We start from the raw sequence: 21,554 nt of genomic DNA on the forward strand, positions 1-21,554 counted from the left end.
TCATCTCAAATACTTTTCCTGCTTCTCTACATCCAATAAAGGAACAAAGAAAGCAGTACGCACGCACGTGAGTCATACTTTGGGTTCCAGTTCCCCCTCATTGACCTGTTTTCCTCTCATAGTGATTAGAGGGTGAATGTACCATGGACTCTCCCCAGTCCACTCTTCTTTATACCCACGTCCACACCAACTCTCAAATCTTAGCTCAAGAGTTACCTGACCCATGGAGCCTTTGTTGATATTCCAGCCCTTAGCTAGAAGGGATTTCTCCTGCCTTCAGACATTCATATAAACCAAAGTTCCTCATGTATTTATCTTTGTTCTGTTGCTTGTGTCTTGCCTGGGAACTTACCCTTGATACATTGCTGTAGGATTCTGGAGTCAGAAACCTAGGTTTAAGTCCTGTTCCTCTCCTCATTAGCTGAGCAATCATGCGCTTGGTTTCCTCACCTGTAAAAGAGGGTTCATAAGAATAACTGTCTCAAAAGTGAGGATTCAATAAACACATTCTAGTCAAACACTTAGCCTAGCACATAATTGTTTTCGTCTTTATGGCTACAGAAGTTCGGTAAGTGTTGAGTAAATTTCTGTGCAGTGTCCACAGGAGAAGCCTTTCCATCATTGATTCTTACTTACTACCACAAGGTTCCCCAATGCAGCATATTACCCTAATAGCTTCTTTGTCCTCCTGCTTCATTTTGTCTTCCAAGAGAGACCTGAGCATTTGAACCCAGACCCCACTCAGTTATGACTCACTGCCATGTGGGCCTGGCAGGTGTTCAGGAAATCCCTCCGCTCCTCACTGTCTAGTTGTTGTCTGGTTTCTTCATCTTTAACTCAGAGACAAGAACTGTTGACCTTGCTCTGATTTCACAGAAACAAGACCAGTAGAAGAGTTCTGGACTATTTTGGATTTCCCTGGCAGGAAAGAGGGAGAAAAGAAAACCTGAGAGAAGAAAGTGTAATTGCTATTGTATGGTATTATCTCCATATCCCATAGCAACAAATCTTATTATATATTTTTTCTTATTTAAACCATATTCATGAAGGTTTTATTGTTAACTTGATCCAGATGACTGATCAAAGCATTGTTCATTATTGCCACCTTGCTAAAATATTTTTAAAAGCAGTTTTAATATTACACTTTTATAGCTACATATTGCTATTAAGCTATTGAGTCTATTACTAGTCAATCAAGGATTTTCATTTTGTTTCGAGAGTTCCTTGGATAAACTCTTCAGAAATGTCAAGAGAGATGGAGTATATGGCACCTTTTCACAGATGGTGTTCATCAGGGATTTTAGTTAATGGATAAAGTTTCAGTTTTCCATGGCTGACTTTTGATGCTAATGAAAGTATTCTAAAGATCCCTGCTCTTCCAAAGGCTGGAGGATAGTAAGGAAGTGAACCCCATAACACCCCCAAACTCTTTATTCTTAATGAGGTAAGTAACCAAAGGCACGGGGTATTTCTGTATTTTACTTAAGAATGGAGTATTTCTCAAAGAAGAACAATCTGACTTTTCTAATAGCTCCAAAACTCTACATTTATCCTGCTGTCCCACTCCCAGGAACAACAACCAAAAACAAATACACAATAGGGAAAATTAAACTGTCGCATGAAGAGTTACATATTCTTCATGGCGAATCATAGATGCTAATTGTATATTTTTTACTTTCATGTGTTCCGTGGTAGCCCATACCCTTTCCATTCATTCCTTCACACACTTACACATTTATTCAACACACATTTTCTTATATACCAGACTCTGCGCTAGATGGTGAGTACAAGGGTAATTCACACATAGTGCTTCCCTCAAGAGAATTTAAACCTAGTGGAGGAGAAAGCAAAGAAAGCATGTGGTTATTTACCATTCATGGAGATACGTTCCATGACTGAAGTGGGTGAGGAGTAGGTACAGAATTCTGGGGAAGGCAGTAGAAGAGTACTTAATCCCTTATGAAGTGGACTTAGGGAAGTTGGTTTTGGAGGTGATGGTGTTGATGCTAAGGCTGGAGGAACTAATGGTTATAACTCAGGTAAATGGGGAGAGGATAAAAGGCATGAGAAGACCAGAGATCAGCACGTCCCACAGCCAGGGAGGTGGAGGGATGAGTGGCTGGGAGGTGAACAGCAGTTACTTTGAAAGAGCTTCGTAAGCTGTGGTAGAGATGGGGCTCTTTCCTGAGGGCAGAGGGGAGCCTCTGAGGAATTTGAAGCCAGAGAGTAACAGGGGTTTGATGTCACTTCAGCTGCAGATTGTGTTCAGTGGGAGGCAAGAGTGCAGCAGGAGAGCAGTTAGGAACCTGTTGCCCCAGAGAAATAAGGGGGTGCCTGGAAGAAAGAGGAAGTAGAAAATGAAATCTGATTAGATTTGTCTCAGCAGTCATGACATAACATAGTAAAACGAATATAACATAGTTAGCCAAAGGTGAAAGTGTCAGGTCAGCAGTTTGGTAGATTCTGAAAAGGAAATAAAAGTGGGCTTCAGTGAATTACTAAATGAGACCATGAGTTCCCAAGTGCAGTGCTGTGGAAAGCTATCCCTCTCCAACTCTATATTAGCTTTCCTAGGATTTCAGTTATAACTGCCCGGAAGATTTGTGTCTAAGGCTTTGCGTTGGGCACCTTGTGCATCAGATGACTACTGTTACACGTGGAATCACCTGGTAGATGTGTCCAGAATTATTTGAACAAATAGTATACTTGTTCCAATCCTTCTTTAACTTTTTTCTGCAGTTTTCTTCCATCCACCATTAGGGAGTGTTATTCATAGCTTCCTATCTTTCCAGACCATTCTTGGTGTCTTAGAAAACCAGTGTAGTTGGGTGGTGGATAGGTAGTGTAGACTGAAAAAAAAAATTAAAGAGACCCCATTTCCAGTTCGACAATTAACCGAGCAGATTTGGTCAAACTTTTTTATGGTAGGGAAAGCTAGCAACCAGCCTGTAAGAACTCGGTCACAGTTTAAGGGATATGCTACAAGCAAGATAAATAAAAATGGTCTAGGGTATCAGGCCAAACTCTCATTTTTCATCTCCATTTCACACTCTTCTCTTCCAGCCCAGACTAATCAAAAGAAGCCTCTTCCGCTCACAATTGCTCTGTGTACATTTCCCCCAGATCTGGTATTCACATGAACAACGTGGTTTATTTATATTTCAGCACCAAATTGGAAAGATGACATCATTCATTTACAGTCTTTATCCCATGACATGCCTACTCTCCAACACCTCATTTCGGCAGACACATTTAGGACTGCATATAGCATCTTGTTTAGCTTGTACATTCTTTTATGGGATACAGTTCAAAGGTAGGGAACTTTAGGCTTGTCGCTGGTAAGAAAATAATCTCATAAAATCACAGGAGCTTCCCCAAAGGATAAGGACATTATAATGTTTACAATAACAGAGTTATTATTTGTTCATTTAGGTTTCATCATTCATTCTTGGGTGAGTCTCTTCCTTCTTGACCATAGGCAGATCTTAACAGCTCCCTTCAGACTTTCAGAATACTATTAGAAGAAACAATTCCAGATTTATTAGTTCATGAGTTCAAAAGTACAGGCTCCTGACAATACTGGAATTTTAGGTGTGAACGCTGAATTTCACAATCTCATGTGTAGGGCAGGCAGAGTAGATGAGCCTCAGCACTTGGTGGGCAACAACTCCACTGACCTGCTCTTTCTTACAAGGTGTAACGTGTCTATTGGGTCTTCTGACACTTTAAGTGGACAAGTGAAGGATGGAAATGCTATCAGCTGACAAAGTTTGCCTGGGATTTTTTATTTGATTTTTAGATGGCTCTTTCCCTCTATTTTTATTGTTTTTATCCATACGCATGCCTTTTTTACATCCACTCTGGGGCCTTTCAGATATTATACACATTTTAAAAAATGGAGTGAGTAAATCATGAGACATCCTCTGTCACATAGAATTGGGATGTGAGGTGTTTCCAAAACTTAACAGAACTGAAGCATTTATGAGAAAGTTATTTCTACCTGTTCAGCTGTTTGCTTTTTTTTTTTTTTTTTTAACTTGCAACATGGCGAAGAGGGAAGCCTAGAGATTGAGAATTGGGAGACCCAGAAGATATCCATGTTTTATGTCAAGAAAGAGACTCTGGAGGCTGAAATCTATGCCTTGATTTTCTAGCTGGAAATGAGGATAGTAATAATTCCTCCCAGGAAAATTTTGAGTATAATTAGACTGTACATGAAAAATACTACAAATATATACTGCTAGGTCCTTTAATATTATCAGAATATTATTTATATTACATACTAAAATTCCAACTAGCTGGAGGCTCTGCCAGCCTCTGCCTTCCAGGTCTCTTAAAGTGCTTATGGGATTGTTATGGCAACTCATGACATGTCCTCAACTCTTAGTGACCTTCTCTGGCTGAAAACAAACTTGCAGCACCCCTCAAAATCATGGCCCTTTCTTTCTTCCAGTCATTCGTTGCAGCAACATGCATAGTATTATCTGCATTTGCTTAGCTCTGTATTAGATTCTGGGGAGAGGCAGATGAAAGAAAGAGCCTCAAGCCTAGCGACAAATGGACAGATAAGTCCGTGGCTGTAGAGCTGTGGTAAGTAGGAGGTACACGTCACCCGGCCTAAAGGGCGGGGTCAAGAAAAGGCTGTCCTTTAGCCAGGCATAGAAGTTAGAGGCAAAGGAACATGTATTAAGAAGGAAAAGTGTCTTCCACTAAGTAACAGCAACAATATTAATGGTAATAATAGCATATGACTTTTACTTCAAGCCCATTGCCTGCCAGATCACTTTCTCCTCACTGCAACCCCAGGGAGGGAGGCACTATTACTCCCATTTTAAAGCTGGGGAAACTGAGGTGTGGAAATAGTTAACTCTCAAAAGACTTCATAACCAGTAAAGAGGTGGAGAAGGACTTGAACCCAGACGGTTTTATCTCTAAACCCACACTTGTACTCTACATTTTGTTGCTTTCTGGGCTAGATATTTTTATCTGCCCTTTCCCATGGTCTTTAGGCATTTTTCTAGAGTCTGTGACCCTGTTAAGTAATTGATAGTTATTCTGTTTCTTGCCCTTCATAATAAAACAATACAGTTCTGTGGCCCTGGGTTTAACTATGACACCTAGTTGCATCATGTGACAAATATTAAACTTTGCTTTTTTTCTGCTTTATTTCCCAAAGAACAGTATCATTTAAAATGTGTATAGAGAGCTCTTTCCCTAGAAGTCATCATAGCAACAAATCATCTCCATCAGTATTTTGCATTTAGCAGCTTTTAAGTGGATTTCTCTGCCTTATCTTGCCAGACCACTGTTTGCTGTTTGTCTGTAGTTCTCTGTCTCTACCCAGCCCTTTCCCATCTTTTCATCCAGGGCTTCCTTCTTTTGCTTGCTCTAGAGTGTAGGATGTGATTGTTGGCAGTATGTGATTGCAAGCTTATTCTGGATCTCAGTGATCACTTGATAACAAAACAAAGCACTTTAGAAAGTGTCCATTTTTTCTCTTTTAAATCACATGGATGGGGGAAGTACACTTATGTCTACAAATGTAGATCCAAGAACATAGTGACTTCAAGGATGTGACAAAGTCTCTTTCATCAAAGCTGATGGCATGATGCATTCTTTATTAAGTTTCAGTTTAACTAAAAATGAAAATTTCTGGGTTAGGAACAAAGGGAGACCTATAGGTGCTATAATTATGCCCTGAGTCTCTTTGGCTGGTCTTCTAGCTCCTGATGGAAACTTTCCTGGTTTTTGTTCTGCACAGACCCAGAACAGAATGAAGCTGATGGCGGACAACTATGATGAGGACCACCACCACTACCACCACCACCACCATCACCACCACCACCGATCTCCTGGGAGGTCGCAACATTCCAATCACAGGCCTTCTCCTGACCAGGTCAGTTTCATTGCTGCTTACCTCCAGGACCCCTTTTACCCTTTGGATATTTTAAGATAAAATAAATAATCCTCAAGAAATAATAAACAGCATAAAGTGATATGTTCTTTGAACTGAAACTAATAGCTTTGGTATTTATTTCCATCACTCAAGGAATCTAAATGTTTTCCTTTCTCCTTCCTCTTTAAGGTTTTGTCTGTTCTTGTTTATGTTATGCATTTTCTTTCCTCCCCTCCTTTCTTCTTTCATAGATATGTAGTCTGTTGCTGGCTCAGTATCTAATGGTGGGTTACTTTGGAACGTCTCTTTCAGAGTTTTAAGTGAGAGCACTTTGTTTTCATGAGCTTGGCAACCAGAGAAAGCTTGAGTTTGCTGAGCACTGTCCTAGAAAATTCCTTAGTGATGCAAATTAAAACTGGGGTAAAACAACATAAAAAGAAATCAGTTTTGCTTGCATTTTAGCCAGTGAAGTCAAGGGGTCCAGTTTATTTGATTTGGACCCTATCTTAACCCTTGACTAAGTAAAGTAGTGAAGAGATGGACTGACAAAAACACAACCCTCCTGTAGTTTTCAACAATATTTGCATTCAGCCACCAAATGCAAAAACTATTTATGGTGTTTAGCATTAAAATTCTTAAAGGTGAACTTCATAGAAATTATGAAATTAAATGCAAACTAGCAAGGTAATGTAGTCAAAATTAGCAGCATTTCCTCCTTTATTGTTCTATGACCTTTTAAAAAATAGTGTAACATACAAAAAATTACAACAGTGATGGGGCCATAGGTAATGGAATAGAATCATCTGGATAAGTGTGAATGCCTTTGTTACATATTTCTGAATATGTGAGGGGAGATCTTATTGCAATTACCTGTGTGAAGAGGAGTTTAATTGTTTGCTGGAGGGAGGGGTGCTTATTATGCTCCTAAAACTATTTTTCAGATGGCTGTTTCCTTTTCATCTCATGTCACTAGCATCCCAAAGAAGAAGTTAAGATTCCAAGTCTCCAAGGTGTTTTACCAGGAGTACAACTTCAGGGAGCACTGTTTATATAATACACAACGTAAGATGTGCTTCCCGGAGCTGTATAGTAAGGTAGCTCGAACCAGGAGGCTCCCTGCCCCCACTTCTAACTTGGCCCTACCCTCGTACTGGGAAACATTAGTCCTCAGAGACCTCAACCCTGCAGAAGATGTTCACACAGGACATCTTGGTTTCTGAAGCCAAGTGCAGGAAGGTACCAGTTTATGTCATTAGTTCTCAAAACTGGTTCTCAATTTGGAGATCAGCAAAATGGAGAGATTAAGTTTATGCCATTATCTTGTATGTCTGTAGTTTTGGTTGACTTGGTTTTATTTATTCAAATCTCATTCTTCACTGCCACCACCACTTCCTGCACTGATTTATCCCAGTATACTTGGCATCCTGCTAACTAAATCTCTTCATTCTCATTCTTGATCCCTGCCCTTTGCTCCTTGACCTTCTGCCATGAGGAGTTTATTGGTTTTATTGGTGCTAGAAGGCCACGCTGGACTTTCCCCTAGAGAAACAGGAACAGAGAACAGTATAGGGACAGAAAGAAGGATTTGGAGCCAAACTGTGGGAGTGGATCACACAAGGACCTGCTAAGAGAACAGTCTCGTTTCATCACAGAGACACATAGGCTAATGTGTCCTGCTAGAGACGTGGCACAGTTCAAATTTATCTGCCTTGTGAAGGATATTTTTTATGAAAACTTGTCTCTGGATATTTTCCTAGAGTTCTTTAATCATTAAACTAGAGTACTTGCCTGCTTGGTTGACTTCCTTATGTTTGTCTACCGACACTAGAGGTTGTCATAGGGCAAAAAACATTGCTCAGAGGTGGTGCCCTTCATAGAAGGGTTAGCATTCCTTGAGGAATGTATGGTTAAGCTGTGTTGTCAGGACCTCTGGTATACCTTTCTCATTGCCACTGTTAGAGAGATGGTGACGACCTTCCACTTTTACATCCTTCATCTCAGTAACTACTGTAAGCGACCCACAGGCATAGAAGCAGAGAGCTTTATCCTCTTCTGCATATGAAAAACCCAGTCCCTGAGAGAAGGGAGGTGGCAACTGAGTAGAGTCCTGCTGCTGATTGTTTGCTCATTCAGTTGATATTTGGAGCACATATTCCATACTGGCCAATCTGCTGGGCTTGGGGAAGAGCATGATAGATAAGACAGAACCCCCTTCAAGGAAATCCCCTGCCTTCAAGGAGTTTTCTTGAAGGGGGTTCTGTCTTATCTATCATAAATACAGGACAAAAATCGTATGTCTCCTGATGTCTCCTTCAATTCTGTTCTGGATCATGTTAATCAGAACAAGACAGGTAAAAGGTAGTTATAACTTAATTAAGGGGCCCATGACTTAGGAACTCCAGTGGGGTTCCAGACTGTGAAAGTGAAGTGCCCTTGACCAGAAGGAAAGCCTTGTGGTTTAAAACTGGAGTCAACAATCCTGTAAAGCTCCCAAGGTGTACTTTTTCCATCAGAGGAAACTTAAGTTAGGAACCCTGGTATAAGTAGGTTGACTCCAGTGATGGAGATGATAAGGTCCCCTCGGCTAATTGCCCCTATTGACTAGGTGTCCCAGGTCTAGGACAATGATGCCTTACCCTGTGCTGGATTTTTGAAATTCGTATTCACCAACTCATATATCAATATGTGCATTGTTGTAAATCTGAGTCCCAGAATGTAATAGCCATTGAAAGGCCAGGAAGTCTTTCCCAATTGATTACAAAAGCTACTCAAAATTGTGTGAGGGTATATACTAATATATTTGGAGTGGAACTACTTCTTAGGAGAAAGTGACAGATTTATATCAGTATGTGACAACATTAGAGTCTAAATAATGGATTGATTTGGATGAGATTTAGACTAAATGTTCATGATGTACCCGTGTTAACTGAACTGACTTACAGGGGAAAGGACTCTTCCAGGGATTCTTGATTCCCTTTCTATGACTCTTCCAGCCCTGACCTTTCTGTGGCCCTGAGAGTTAACCAACAGTGTCTTCTGGAAGAGGGGCTACAAAATGTTGATGTTGCCTTTTGAGCTTTATTAAGAGGTCTGAACATATGAAAATGAAGAAATACAAAAAAATCAGCCACTTTGCTACTTTTCCAGAGAAGCTCTTTTTTTCTTAGGAAACTCAATTTAACTATTGCCAGGTACTTGCAGAATTAGATTCTTTTTCCATTTCTTCCCTGTCCCTCTCTCCTTCACTATGATTTTTCTTTCTCCTCAGGAGAAACCCAATCCAAGGGTTGTAAGTCTAGACTAGCGTTTTTCCAAAGTAACTTTTGGAACATTAGTCCCAAGGGGAGAATCTTGAAACAAAGATTCGGTGAGCAAAGAATTTTGGTAAAGTGCTGCATATTAGAACATGATGTTGGAGAGTCTTGGTGCAATTAACAGATCAAAGGATCTATAAAGTCATATAAGAAAGAAAGCTCTCCAGTTTTATTTAACCCAGCATTTCCCAGACTTATTTCACCATGGAACCTTTCTTTCTTATTCTTTTCTGGTAACATCTGTGCTCTGAGAAATGCTGTTCTCAGAGTATCAGGTGAAGAAAGAGACTACCCAGTTTAAAACATGGCTGATCCAGTTTCCAGCAGTGTTTTTCATCAGAAGGTGGAGTTTTAAGGCAATTTTCCTTATGCTTTGCGTAGCAGAAAATGAGTGACCCTTTCATTCATTTCTTGGGATACCTTTTCTAAAGACTATAACATCTGAGAAGGAGTTATCCTACCAAAGGAAAAAAAAAAACCCAATAGACTGGAATTAAGGGAGCCATTATAATAATGAGGACCCAGGAAAGCAAGAAAATCATAAATGCATGGCCCCTGACAGATTGAAAATGAGTGTGATGGGGGAATGGAATATGGAAAAGTCAGTGGGGGGTGGCAGTCCCACAGCCTAGACCCTACCTGAGAAAGGAGCAGTTAATAGTTGGTGGCCTGTGACCCCCAGGATGGCCATAGGTCATTGAATATGTTCAAGCAGAACTATCAGAGAAATCCCAGTAATGTCTTAGGAAATCCTTCAAACCAAGAGGTGTTCACATGGGAAGATGACAAATATTTCCTATGACACAGGCTGCTGGTGAGCTTTGAGAAACAATTAAGTCCAAAGAATAAATAGTACATTCTGGAGACATATTAGTAACTTTATTTTTCGTGAAGTTACCCAGACTGACTTTAGAAAAGCTACACGGAAACTCAACTTCTCCTAAATGCCCTCTGTACCTGTTATCATCACTGTCTGTTATTTTCTCTAAGTAGCATCTTTTCATTTTCTTACCAATGATGCCAATTTTTTGAACTTGCTTTTCCAGGCATCATGTGATTTTTATAGTCATATTTTATTAACCTCTTTCCAGTGGCTCCTAGGTATGAGCTAACCTCATGGATAAGAAAAGCACAGCATCAGAGTGAGCACCACACTTCAGGTTCATTCAGGCTGCTCTTCGGCTTCCAGGACTCACACTTCTGTGCTTGGGTCTTGAGTTGGATGTTGGGTCTTTAAGGACCTGGACCTTATTGCTTTTTTTGTGCAAAATGTACCTTCATTTGTTAAAGCATCTGCCACTCTGAATCTAATTTGTAGGGACCTAACTGGCAAAAACCTAAACATTTTTTTGGATTGGAAACCCTAGAATATGTGGCCACTTTCCAAACCCACAACTTGCCTCTCCTCTCTGTCCCTCCTTCTTTGAATGGAAATGCTCACTCAGAGGAGTTTGAAAGATCAAGGAATTTTGACTACCTTGAAGACTTTCAGATCTCAATTAAAATTTAAATTTCATACCTTATTTTATAGAAATCTTACTTCTAAAAGAATGCTACAGAGTCCAAGAGCATGAAGGCATACTACTTATTAAATTGATTATGGAAAAATTGGTTAAATTTTGTGTTATATTCACATACTTTGTTACATATTGGAAAGCACATTCATAACTGTCTGGCTTATAGTAGGCATTCAGTAAATGTCTGTTGAATGAGTTGTTCCTATAGTACCTTTAGGAAATAGGAAGGGCAGATGGGAATATCCCCATTATGCAGATAAAGACTGGAGCTCAGAGAGGTTAATTACTCAGAGTTACAGACCTGAAAATCAGTTGGCCCTCTAGGAGGGCCCGAGTCCCTGAGTGCTGTATGCTGTGGGTAAACCACCTTGAATGTCAGTATGGATATATTTATGCAATCTCATATGTTGAATATGGTTGCATGGCTGCAATATCAACTTCCTCTAGAATGCAGATGTCTCTTTCCCTTTCTCATTAAGTTTAGTAAATTTCATCTAGTTTTGATTTATTTCCCAAAGTTGAATTAAAATGTCATCTCATTTCCCTTCCCATTTGCCTCAGCTTTTGTTGTCTTTATTTTCATTCTTCTGTTCTGTGACTTTATTCCTTTCACCACCACCACCACCCATTTCCCCTGTTCCCCTTTACTCTTCTCTATTCCTGCTGTCACTGTGCCAGTGAAAATGAGGCTTCATACTACTCTCTCACTGCCCTGGAGTCACCAGAGTGAGATACTCAAGGAGTGAAGTCTGGCACAGAGAAAGAAGGAAATTGCTCTGGGTTACAGGAGGCCCTTGGCAGTGCATTGCCAGGACCCACATTCAGTGACTCACTCATTCACAAGCCTTTGTGCACACAAGGCCTGGCACAAGCCAGGCCCCCAGAGCAGAGTAGCAGTTGCTTCACTTGGCCCAAGGCTGCCATCAGACCAACCAGGGCTCTTGGAATACTTTCTGATAGTGACCTTATTGTGCCAGAAGCTGGGTTTTCAATTCTGCATCCTCAACTTTAGGGTGTCCACTCTACTAATCTGTTTCTATGAAACTGATTGCCCTAATCCTAAATATTACCTGCTCCACTTGGCAATTTCCAGAATCTGCCTGCAGATGTAAATAGTGACCTTTGGCTTTCTCTGTTGCTCCTGTTTACCGTGTGGTCCCAGCATGTGATGACTCTCAGCCGAAACATGAATTTATACCACAGACACATATCAGAGCACCTAATGACCACTTCCATTTTCTGCTGAAAATTCCCATAAAATTCTGCTTGAGACACATGTCATTCTCCCAGAAGCATCAAATAACTTGATCATTAAAGAACCCAGACCTAGATTTGGCCTTCTTTAAAAGCAAGTGGTCATGGGACAGATATACAGATTGCATTTTAAGATATAATGAAGTGATCCCAGTGATCTCACCCATGCTGACTGCACCTATGCTCTGCTTTAAAGAGGCTGCAATGTTTGCTACCTTGGTTTTGAGATTTCTGGTCTCAAAACATGTTCCCTCTCCCTTCTTCTTACAGGCAAAAGAGCTATAAGGTAGAGTTAGCTCAGAAAATAGAAACGAAGTTCGGTCCCTCTCGCTCTCCCACCTCTGTCCATGCTGCACACACCTGAGCTCCCAGATGGAATTAGTCAGTGTCCTGCAGAGCATTCCTATGGGGGGGAATTTCCTGCCATCCTTACAATCAGGTCCTCACTGAGGTGGTGACCAGAAGTAGGTGACAACATTTCCAAGCCCCATGTGTTTCTTGACCCCAGATCTGTCTGGTAACCACAGCCCTCCTTCCCTGCTTTTCTCCTCCTCCTCTTCCTCCCAGGGGCTTGAATTTTCTGTCTGGTCAACAGGAGTTGGTGGAGTCTCGTCCACTAGGAGAACAAAGCAGTCACAGCAGCCCCTCCCTGGGCCCTGTTACTTCTCAGAAGCCAACTCAGGCCTGTGGCTTCCCCACTCGGCCTCTGTGAAATGCTGGACGGGGTTCTGTGATTGATGCCCTGCTTTCCTTGCACTTTCACCAGCAGATTAGCCAAAGTGCAGCCCTTTGAATTCTAACAAACAGACGAGGGGTTTAACTTGCTCCATTGCCCCCAGAAGATGGATTCTGTATATAGAGTTGTTATTCCTAGCTTTTGCTCAGGGAGGAAAAAAAAGAATTTATTTTATGTTTTGAGGTTAAATGAATGTGGGATAAATGTATACATAGTGTCCTGTGTGTATATATATATGTATAGCTATATGTCAGACGAACTGAGGACTTTTCCACATATGGAAGAATTTCTCAAGATCATGTTTAACTAGAAATTTCTCTCCCTAACTTCCCCTGAGTGCGTGTTTGAATATACATTATATATACATATATGTGTGTGTAAGTACATTTTCATGTTTCCTACATAGAAGAAAAATTAACTACCATGTATCAGAGTTTACTATAGTTTCAGGACGACCAAAAAGCAAAAATTTTTAGTTCCTCAAGTTGGTAACCTAATAAGAAAAGTTACATCTCTTAGGCTTTTAATATTAGTTTCCCATTCAAGCTAGTATGTCTGAAGCTTGCCAGAATAAGAGACGATAGAGGTTTTTTGCATTGCAAATCTAATTTCATGGCCCACTTTTGGGTTTTGGCTTCATGTAGGGATGAAGCCTTCAAATTCAAAAACCCACGAAGAAACCTCTTGTTTGGGCAGATGTTTATTGGATGGGAGAAGGGTTCAGAGATTTCAACTTTTCCCACTCTTGGGCCAATCCTCTCGGAATCGGAGCCAAGGATGTCCTGGGATGCATTTTAAAATAAATCTTGTGAGCCACTTGCCTCTTTTCTTTCTGTAAAAAATTAATTTTCAAAAATTGACATTTAACATTGTATTAATTTTAGGTGTAAATATAATGATCTGATGATATTGTGAAATGATTACCAGATAAGTTTGGTTAACATCCTTCACCACACATAGTTACAATTTTTTTTCTTATGCTTACTTGCCCCTTTTCTGATGCTCCTTTTATAGCAAGTAGATTGGAAGATAATGTTTAAAACTCAACAGATTTTTTTTTAAGTACATGAAGTAGAAAGTACATGACACCTCAGATGTCATTTTTCTCTTTATCCCTCAAAGACTACTAAAAGTCCCCAAAGCTACTAAAACATGAGCCAGAGGGAATATGTGATTTCTCACCTTTGGGAAATAAAGGTGGCAGTTTATTTGCTTGTTTTTAAGAGCAGAAGCTCTGGAATGACCCCGCCATGGCTCTCTGTGAGGCCGCAAGTAAGGAAGGAAATAAGGACAAATGTCTGAACTGTTGTGTGAGGTATTTAACTGCTCCTTCCTCTACCAGCAGTTACATGCTCACCCAGCCATTACAAGCCACAGGAGAGGAAGGGAGGTGGGGGTGACACAGCCTTTGGGAAGCTGGCTTTGCAGATGAGCAGGTTATTGCCAAAGCTCTTTAATCTGGGTGTGATGTTAATTCCTTTACATGTAAGCACACGAGGGCACGATTTGATAAACCCTGCCAGGTAGGGTCTTCATGTTTGGGAAAAAGGCAGCGCTGCTTAATGCATCAGGATCCTCTTGTTAGAAAAGGATTTTTCCTTAAAGGAGGTTTGAGCCTATTGAAGATTTCAGTCTTACTCTATTTTGGGTAAAGTTGCCCCCTCCTCCTCCCACTGATTCCTCCTAGTTTTAAACCTTGTTTTCAGTATTAGGGTTTCATTAAGAGATTTGTTACGGCATCTTTGGAGTCATCAGGGGTTTTCAGACACAGTCTGCCCTCCCAAGCTTGTAGATGTAGCTCATCTTGGCAATATTTGGAAGGGTTGATTCCTTTGCAACTTGCTGCTTTAATCCAGTCACATTTGTCTAAGAGGCAGCACTTCAGCTCCCCCACTGAAAGGAGGTGGCCAACCTTGAAAGGTCTGGAAGCAAGGAAATCCATTTTCTGTTGCTAAACATCATTACCCTCTTTTTAAAAATTTTTTTCTTGAACTGCTGTAATAAGGATCATGTTGGACTTCCACACTCCAAGGCGCTTACAAGCACTCAGGAGATAGCAGAACCTCTGGAAAGAGAATTGAAAACATGCTTTAAATGTATACTGCATACACACAGAATCTAAAAACTACCTTATTTATGGAAAAACAGCATTTTAAAGATTGTTCCAGCATCTGTAATACTAATGATCTGAATAAACTCTAGCTTTGAACAGCCCATATATGTTAAAATAACTAAGGACTGTTTAATACACTAGCAGATCCTTTTTACACACACCCTTTTTTGCTTTTGTTCTTAGTGTAATATCAAGTAATTTGTAGTAATAGTGATAAACTATCAAGTGCTACCAACAAGGATGGTGTGCTCAGTTATGTTTGTGTATGTTTGTATCAGCTACAGGGTAGTTTAATTTACATTCTCAAGTTTAATTCATACAGCAACCCTATGAAGTGTCAGGATCCTCTGATCTCATTTTCTTTTTGAGGCAACTGAGGAAGCGAAGAGACAAGAGGCTAGGGGATTTGGTTGCCCACTAGCCAGGAAATGGCAGAACCAGGAACATGTTAAAAAAAAACAAAAAACCCACAATTTTCACTCTGTTTAACAAAGCCAAGGGTTAATGACTGATGGATGAGGGAATGAAAATAAAGCCTGTCTCCACCCCACCCCTTTTTTATGGCTATCTGGCAATGGCGCAGCTTTTAGCAGATGTTGACTTTGGGCTCCAAAAGAATACTGTTGGCCAACATAGAGCCTTCCAGCACTCCCATCTTCAGCTGGGTATCCTGTATCTTTCAGCTGAGAGAGCTGGCACCATAAGCCAAAGATTGGTTTGACAGAATTACTTCTCCTTGAAGGAAACAGAAAACTGGTTTCTTCAAGTGACCCTATAATGATAGTCCAAAAAATTGAGAAAGTGCCTAAGGTTAGAAGTGAAGGAGAACCCCCCCCCCTCCAAATCTTCTTTAATGTTCTCCATGGCTTGGCAAAGAGGACTAAGATGACTGCCTGCCTCAGGGGGCCCCTGCAACCTCGACTTGCTGAGAAGAAGCAACCCCGGCTTCACAAGCCTCCAGTCTCTGCCTCTCCCTCGAGAAACACCCCAGTGTGTCTTTTAAAATGCGGACTCACCCGTCATGTTCTCCTCTACCAGTGCCGTTCAGCTTTCACCAACTCAGGTTAGAAGAATAAGCCAGGGATGCAGCTGCTGTAGTCAGAAGAGGGAAGGAGCCATTCTGGGGAGAAACAAGTAAACACAATCTTGGCAGCCCTAAGGAACTCTGGAATCCAGGCAGCCTTCTCTTTCAGAGGACTAGAGTCATTCAGAAAAGCAAGGACTGATCCTATAACTTACTTATTTGGAAATATGTGTGGAATTCCCACATCTGAGATGCTGTGATGCAGTGGGAAGGGAATGGAGGCGCTGCCTCTTCCTTCAGGGACCTTGAAATTTCTTGGGATGCTGCTGTTATGCCGTAGAAAAGACAGCTGCCATGTGCATGTGAGGTGTTCTTTCTTCCAAAAGCCAGAGAGATCCCACCTAAGTTGTACCATCCAACTCTACCTGGGACCTTCAATAGCTTGGAAGGAGGCAGTGCAGAGTTTGAAGGACTTCAGAGCTGAGCTAAGCAGAACCAATACCTTTTCTGGGGCCAAAATGAGGCTTCTTTCTTGGCTTCACAGCTCGCACGTCAGGAGGATACACCTTTGTGGTCAGACTGAAATTTGACCCTGGCTCCACAGCTCCTGGGCAGGAGTCCTCAGGGAGCTGCTTAATCTTTCTCCCCAAGCCTGCCTTTCCACATCTGCCTAAAGAGCCTCCCGGCACCTGTGTCATGGTGAGACTCAGTGAAGAAACACGGAAACCTGTCACACTCTCCAACCTGGGGCAGGTGCTAATACCCACTGGCTCATGTCTAGCCCAGGTCAGAAGTTAACATTTATATTTAAACAGGACATGTACCAGGTATCTGAACCTGGATAGGACTTTCCTAATTCTTTGTGAGAACTTGTCTGCAAATAGGTCCCACAGGCTGTAACAACTACAGATCATGTAAGAGTGTACAGCCATTCCTGACCTCATCACCTGAACAGAGACATCCATCCATGGGCTAAGCATTCCAGGAGGCAGGAGAGGTGAAAGACACAAATGGGTGGTCTCTAAAGGGAAGGTTTGGATTTGACCCTGAGAGAAAATTCGTTAGTGCCTGACAAGGCTCGATGCCCTTGTTTCCAGGTTCATGTTTCTTGCTTTCCTTTATACATGCACCTGCCTTTCCCAGTTCTGGCCAGGCCTGCATTTGGACATGCCAAAAGGAGCTGCTTTGGTCAAACCCAGGCACAGGGTACATCATGAGTCCTGCACTATGGTCCTGCTACCGTGACTCATGTGGCCAAAGTTTGCAGACTCCTGGAGCTTGAAGTTTGCAAAAAATGTCAGACAAGCCATGAACTGCAGTAGGAGTAGGATTGGGTCTGGTGATTGTCCACACCACACCCTGTTAGTAACCAGGACAGTCTTCTTGCTTTTCCCACAAGGAGACCAGGGTGGACTTCCTGGCAGAGTTAGCTGGCTGAGTTCTCACAGAGGCAGTGGGCTGATTTGAAGATGATATTTCCATCATTTAATTCTCATTCGCATTTCCAGGTAGTACAGGTGTGACAGTAAGATCCCCACTAGGAACCTAGTCCTTCTATTTCAAGAAAAAAGCCAGCTATCAACTCAGAGAAAATTGCAGGTGTTTAAAGAATATATATCCTGTGATGGGCCAGGGCTTGCCTGCTGGCGATACCTAATGCTTCAAAATAGAGACCAATTAAAGGTTTACACTGGGCCATTTATCATGTCATATTATAGAGTTCCTTCCCAGAGCTTCTTTGCTGGGGCTAATAAGTGTCCCCCACAACAGCAGGTCTCCTGTTTTGTCAGTGATGACTCAGTCACTTTGCCCTTAGATCTTGTCATCAACATAGCCCAGTGAGCAGCCCATCTGGTAAGGGATTTTGTTTTATCTCAGTATTTCGAGAACCCCATTAGGGCCCAACATCTGGGACTACAGGATTTCCATCAAGGCTTCATATCATCTCTGAAGCCATAGATACATCCTGAGTTTACTTGATAGTTAAACCTCCTCCCTCTTCAAAATCTGCTGTGTTTTGTGGTCACTGTGCTCTGGGCTTCAGCCCACCTTGGATGTTCCCATCCCCAGATGCTGTGAACAAAAGCAGATGGATGACTGATGGACTAGAGGCTTTCTTCCCATTCGGATATTTTGGCAACTCCTGGCATAGCAATCATTCATGAAGAACACACAAGGGAGCAAACCAAGCAACATCGAGAAACACCACTGCAAAGTCGATTTGAAAACAGAAAAACAAGGGAAGGAAACAGACTCTTCCAGGCCTGATAGATGCATTTAAAAACCCCAAGAATTTCTAAATAAGTTGGCCTGAATTTAGGGATCAAGTAACATTTATCTGTTTCTTATTTTTTGATCCTCAGATTTACATTTCTGTACAGTAAGGTTGCTGAAAAAAATTAATATTTGCATACAAAGATGCAGGCAATGCAGGAGTCAAACAGCTGTGAACGTTTGGAAATGCTTGGAGCTCCGTCTCTGATTAGCTCCTGCATTTTTGTTTTTTATTCCCCAAGTGGACACTCACTCTGACCCAGATCACTTAGTGATTAGGGTCAATTCATGTTTAAGCTTTGAAGATTAGAGAGACCAGAAGTGGCCACCACTTCCCTTTCTATTTTCTTTTGAAAACTTTAAACTTTAGAAACAAAAAGCTTGAAAGAAATGCATAATATTCTGAGTTCACTGAAGGAATTTATCCACATTTCTGCCATGTTAAATGTTAGCAAAGTTTATATTGGACTGTCATATTTCTTTACTTTATTCACCAGCATATAAGATGTCAATCTCAACATCTGGCTTTTAATAACCCTCGACATCTGGGAGCTCCTTTTTATTCCTATGGTGGACGAGGCACAGTAGTGATATTGGCAGTGTATATTTTCAAGCTACAACTCCTGTCTGCTTCAATCATAATTAATTACCACTTTTTAATATATTTAATTTGCTAAAAGTAATTTGCATTAGACCACATTTCACTGTTAGGAAAATAGTGGTAGATTTTGGTTGCAGTGGCTTTCTTTTCTTTCCTCTTCTTTTTTTTTTTTAAATTTAAAACCTCTGTGAATGGATTTGAAACCAACTGAGTGTATACATGCTGTTGGGTTTTAAATGCAAAGTGAAATAAACTGCTCTGTAAGGAGAGTGATTTTTACAGCCATTTAGAAGCAGTCAGCAGGGGCTGTGGGTTACATTTGAGGGAAAACTTCCTATTTTGTTTTGTGACTTTGGCAAATCATAGCATCTCTCTGAGCCTGGAGTTTTCCTAGAGCAGTGACTTTGGGGGTTAAGAACTTCATAATGGCAGCTAGTGCCTCCATCCAGAGAAAGATACATACAGGTACCCACAACATTCTATGCTGAATTTCAAGAGATTCCTAGACCCTTTGAAACCCATTTGTGAATGCCTGAGGGTCCCATGCTATAGATTTTCCTTCTTCATTAGTATAAAAAGAGACTTCAACTTTGCTTTTCTCCTGAAACTGAGAGGAAGTTTAATGAATGTAAAAATCCGTATTTCTTAAGTTTTGTAGGGAAAAGAGAAATTTATTGCCAGGAGCAATTATAGACTGTGTAGTGATAAATAAACACAGGTAAATTTTATATGAGAAGACCCAGCTAAGATGATCAGTTGTACTCTATTTTTTGCCAGAATAGTGCTATCTAAACTGTCAGTGCAAATTCATACTGAGTTGTTCACTGTAGACTCTGTGCAAATCACTTGATTGACTGAAATTAGTGGGGCATTGTACAACGTTTGTGGGCCACAGACCCCTCTGGCAGTCTGGTGATCATCTTTTATCAGAATAATATTTTTAAATGCACAAAAGTAAAATTCACAGAAATACAAAGGAAAGAAATGATACAAAAACTCATTTCAAAGACCACAGATCTAAATCCTTGAGTAGATGAAAATTACCTTGACCTAACTGCAAGATGAGGTTGAACTGTATGAAACTGCTGTTTTTCTAGATCAAAAATAATCAAATACTGGCATTTTCATAGGATTCAACCTAATAATGACAACAGGTTAAGCAATAGGGATACAAATCACAAGGAAGTTTTCCAAGTTGCTGTTTTTCCTGTTCCTGATTCTCAAAGAAGCAAATCATAGGAAAACCTGATTTCGTCAGGGGTTTATTAAAAGACACAGCTCCCAAATGATGTGTGAGGCTAGGGTATGAACCACTCAGTTTTCTACACTTTGTTTCTATCCTTGCAGTAAACACTGAGAATTCTTGTTCAAAACAGGACCTTGTGATAGTAGACATATTTCTGTCTTCAAAGTTTCAATTACCCTGCCTGTTGGCCTCTTCGCTAAGTGAGGAAAATGGCCTGAACCATTATGGAAATGTTTTCAACAAGAATTCAGACCAAATAAGTTTCAGTTTATCCACAGTTGAACACAATTTGAAGTTAAACAAAACTTCCTTTCTGCAAGCATTCTACCAAATTGAAAGTTTATTCCCTTTGCTTTGAAATTTATTTGATTGTGATTGTATAATCATTCCATGCAAATGTATAATTATTCTATGGCGGGCACATCCTTTTTTAGGCTAAGAGCAAAATAGAACCTGACAAATCGAGAAGATCATAGCCTTTGTGAAATAACTGATGTGAATTCTCGCATGCTACAGGAGTTTGCTCCACCCAAGTCGATGGAGTTTTTTTTTCCTTTCTAATTCTTCTTCAGCCTTTATTGATACTTTAAGCTTAAGAGAAATTAAGAGTATTTGGTTACTATAATTACTTCTCTGCTTACTTAAAAGGTTTAATCTACTCCTTAGGCGTATGCAATTCAGATTGCATGCTTTCCAAAAAAATAATCATCTGCTAATGTAGACTAATTTTAATCTTCTAATCCAATCTTGACACAGAGTCAGAGCTGGGTGGGTGGAATGTTTTTGTGTGGGAGTTGCCATAGATACAAAACTCAGCTATGTATTTTACAAGTCAGTGATGTGGAACTTAAGTTACTATGGATTTTTTTTTTCCCTCACTCTTTAAGATTAAAAAACAAAGTGAAGATCAGTGTGCCTTTGCAGTGCATCACGGTGTAACTAACCTTCTCTTCTTTCATTCCGGTGCTCCCCTCCTCTCCGTGCACCTCCCTACCCCGGGCCGGCCACAGGATGACGAGGAGGGCATATGGGCATAGCCGGGCCTGTAAACCAAAGTTCCAGTTTTGTTTTGAGGGGTGAGAAACCATCTTTTATATCATTTTTCTTTTAAAATTGCATTCTAGTGTTATATTGTGTGTGTGCTCAATTGTGTTCGCTGACGTTTGTGACTGTGCCCTGTGTTTGCTTCTGTGTTCTGTGACCATCCCCAAGAGCTTCCTCCTTCCTACTCCCCCTCCCTGCAACCACATTATCGCTCTGCCTTGTTGGGGCTGGGTTGAGCACGATTCAAATGTTTCTGTGTTATTTAAGATGTCAACTATGCCCTTGTTAGGACTTATACACACTTTTTAAGGCATGATTATGGACTCAGGAATTGTCACAGTTCTTCGGTCGTGATTTTCAGCCGACTGCTTGCTTTTACCAGATATGCCAGTGTGGTGTGACTTTCATGTCCTTCTGGTTGTGTCAGATGTTTGGCAAGGAATAAGGGAAATAAAACTATATGTTTTCATGGAGCAGAAACTATCACCTCTAAGAAGTCCATTTAATGGATTGTACTCTCTTCTATGGCAGTTCT

General features: G+C 40.8%; 1 protein-coding gene across 6 annotated transcripts in view; it reads left to right on the forward strand.

Moving 5' to 3' along the window:
* The window catches only part of ERC2 (ELKS/RAB6-interacting/CAST family member 2), an 870,990-nt gene that overhangs the window by 681,946 nt on the left and 167,490 nt on the right, over nt 1–21,554 (forward strand). For 5 of the 6 annotated variants that reach the window (XR_010384837.1, XM_064496412.1, XM_064496414.1 and 2 more), the window contains one exon: nt 5,762–5,896. Coding sequence is in view for 5 of the 6 variants with exons in the window: in XM_064496412.1 (XP_064352482.1) it covers nt 5,762–5,896 (135 nt within the window). In the remaining variant the exon portion in view is untranslated. Of the gene's footprint in view, nt 1–5,761; nt 5,897–20,985; nt 21,052–21,554 lie in introns of all 6 variants that reach the window. The other variant, XM_064496413.1, reaches the window with a different exon arrangement.

The sequence above is a fragment of the Camelus dromedarius genome, chromosome 17, assembly GCF_036321535.1.
Source record: "Camelus dromedarius isolate mCamDro1 chromosome 17, mCamDro1.pat, whole genome shotgun sequence".
NCBI lineage: Eukaryota > Metazoa > Chordata > Mammalia > Artiodactyla > Camelidae > Camelus > Camelus dromedarius.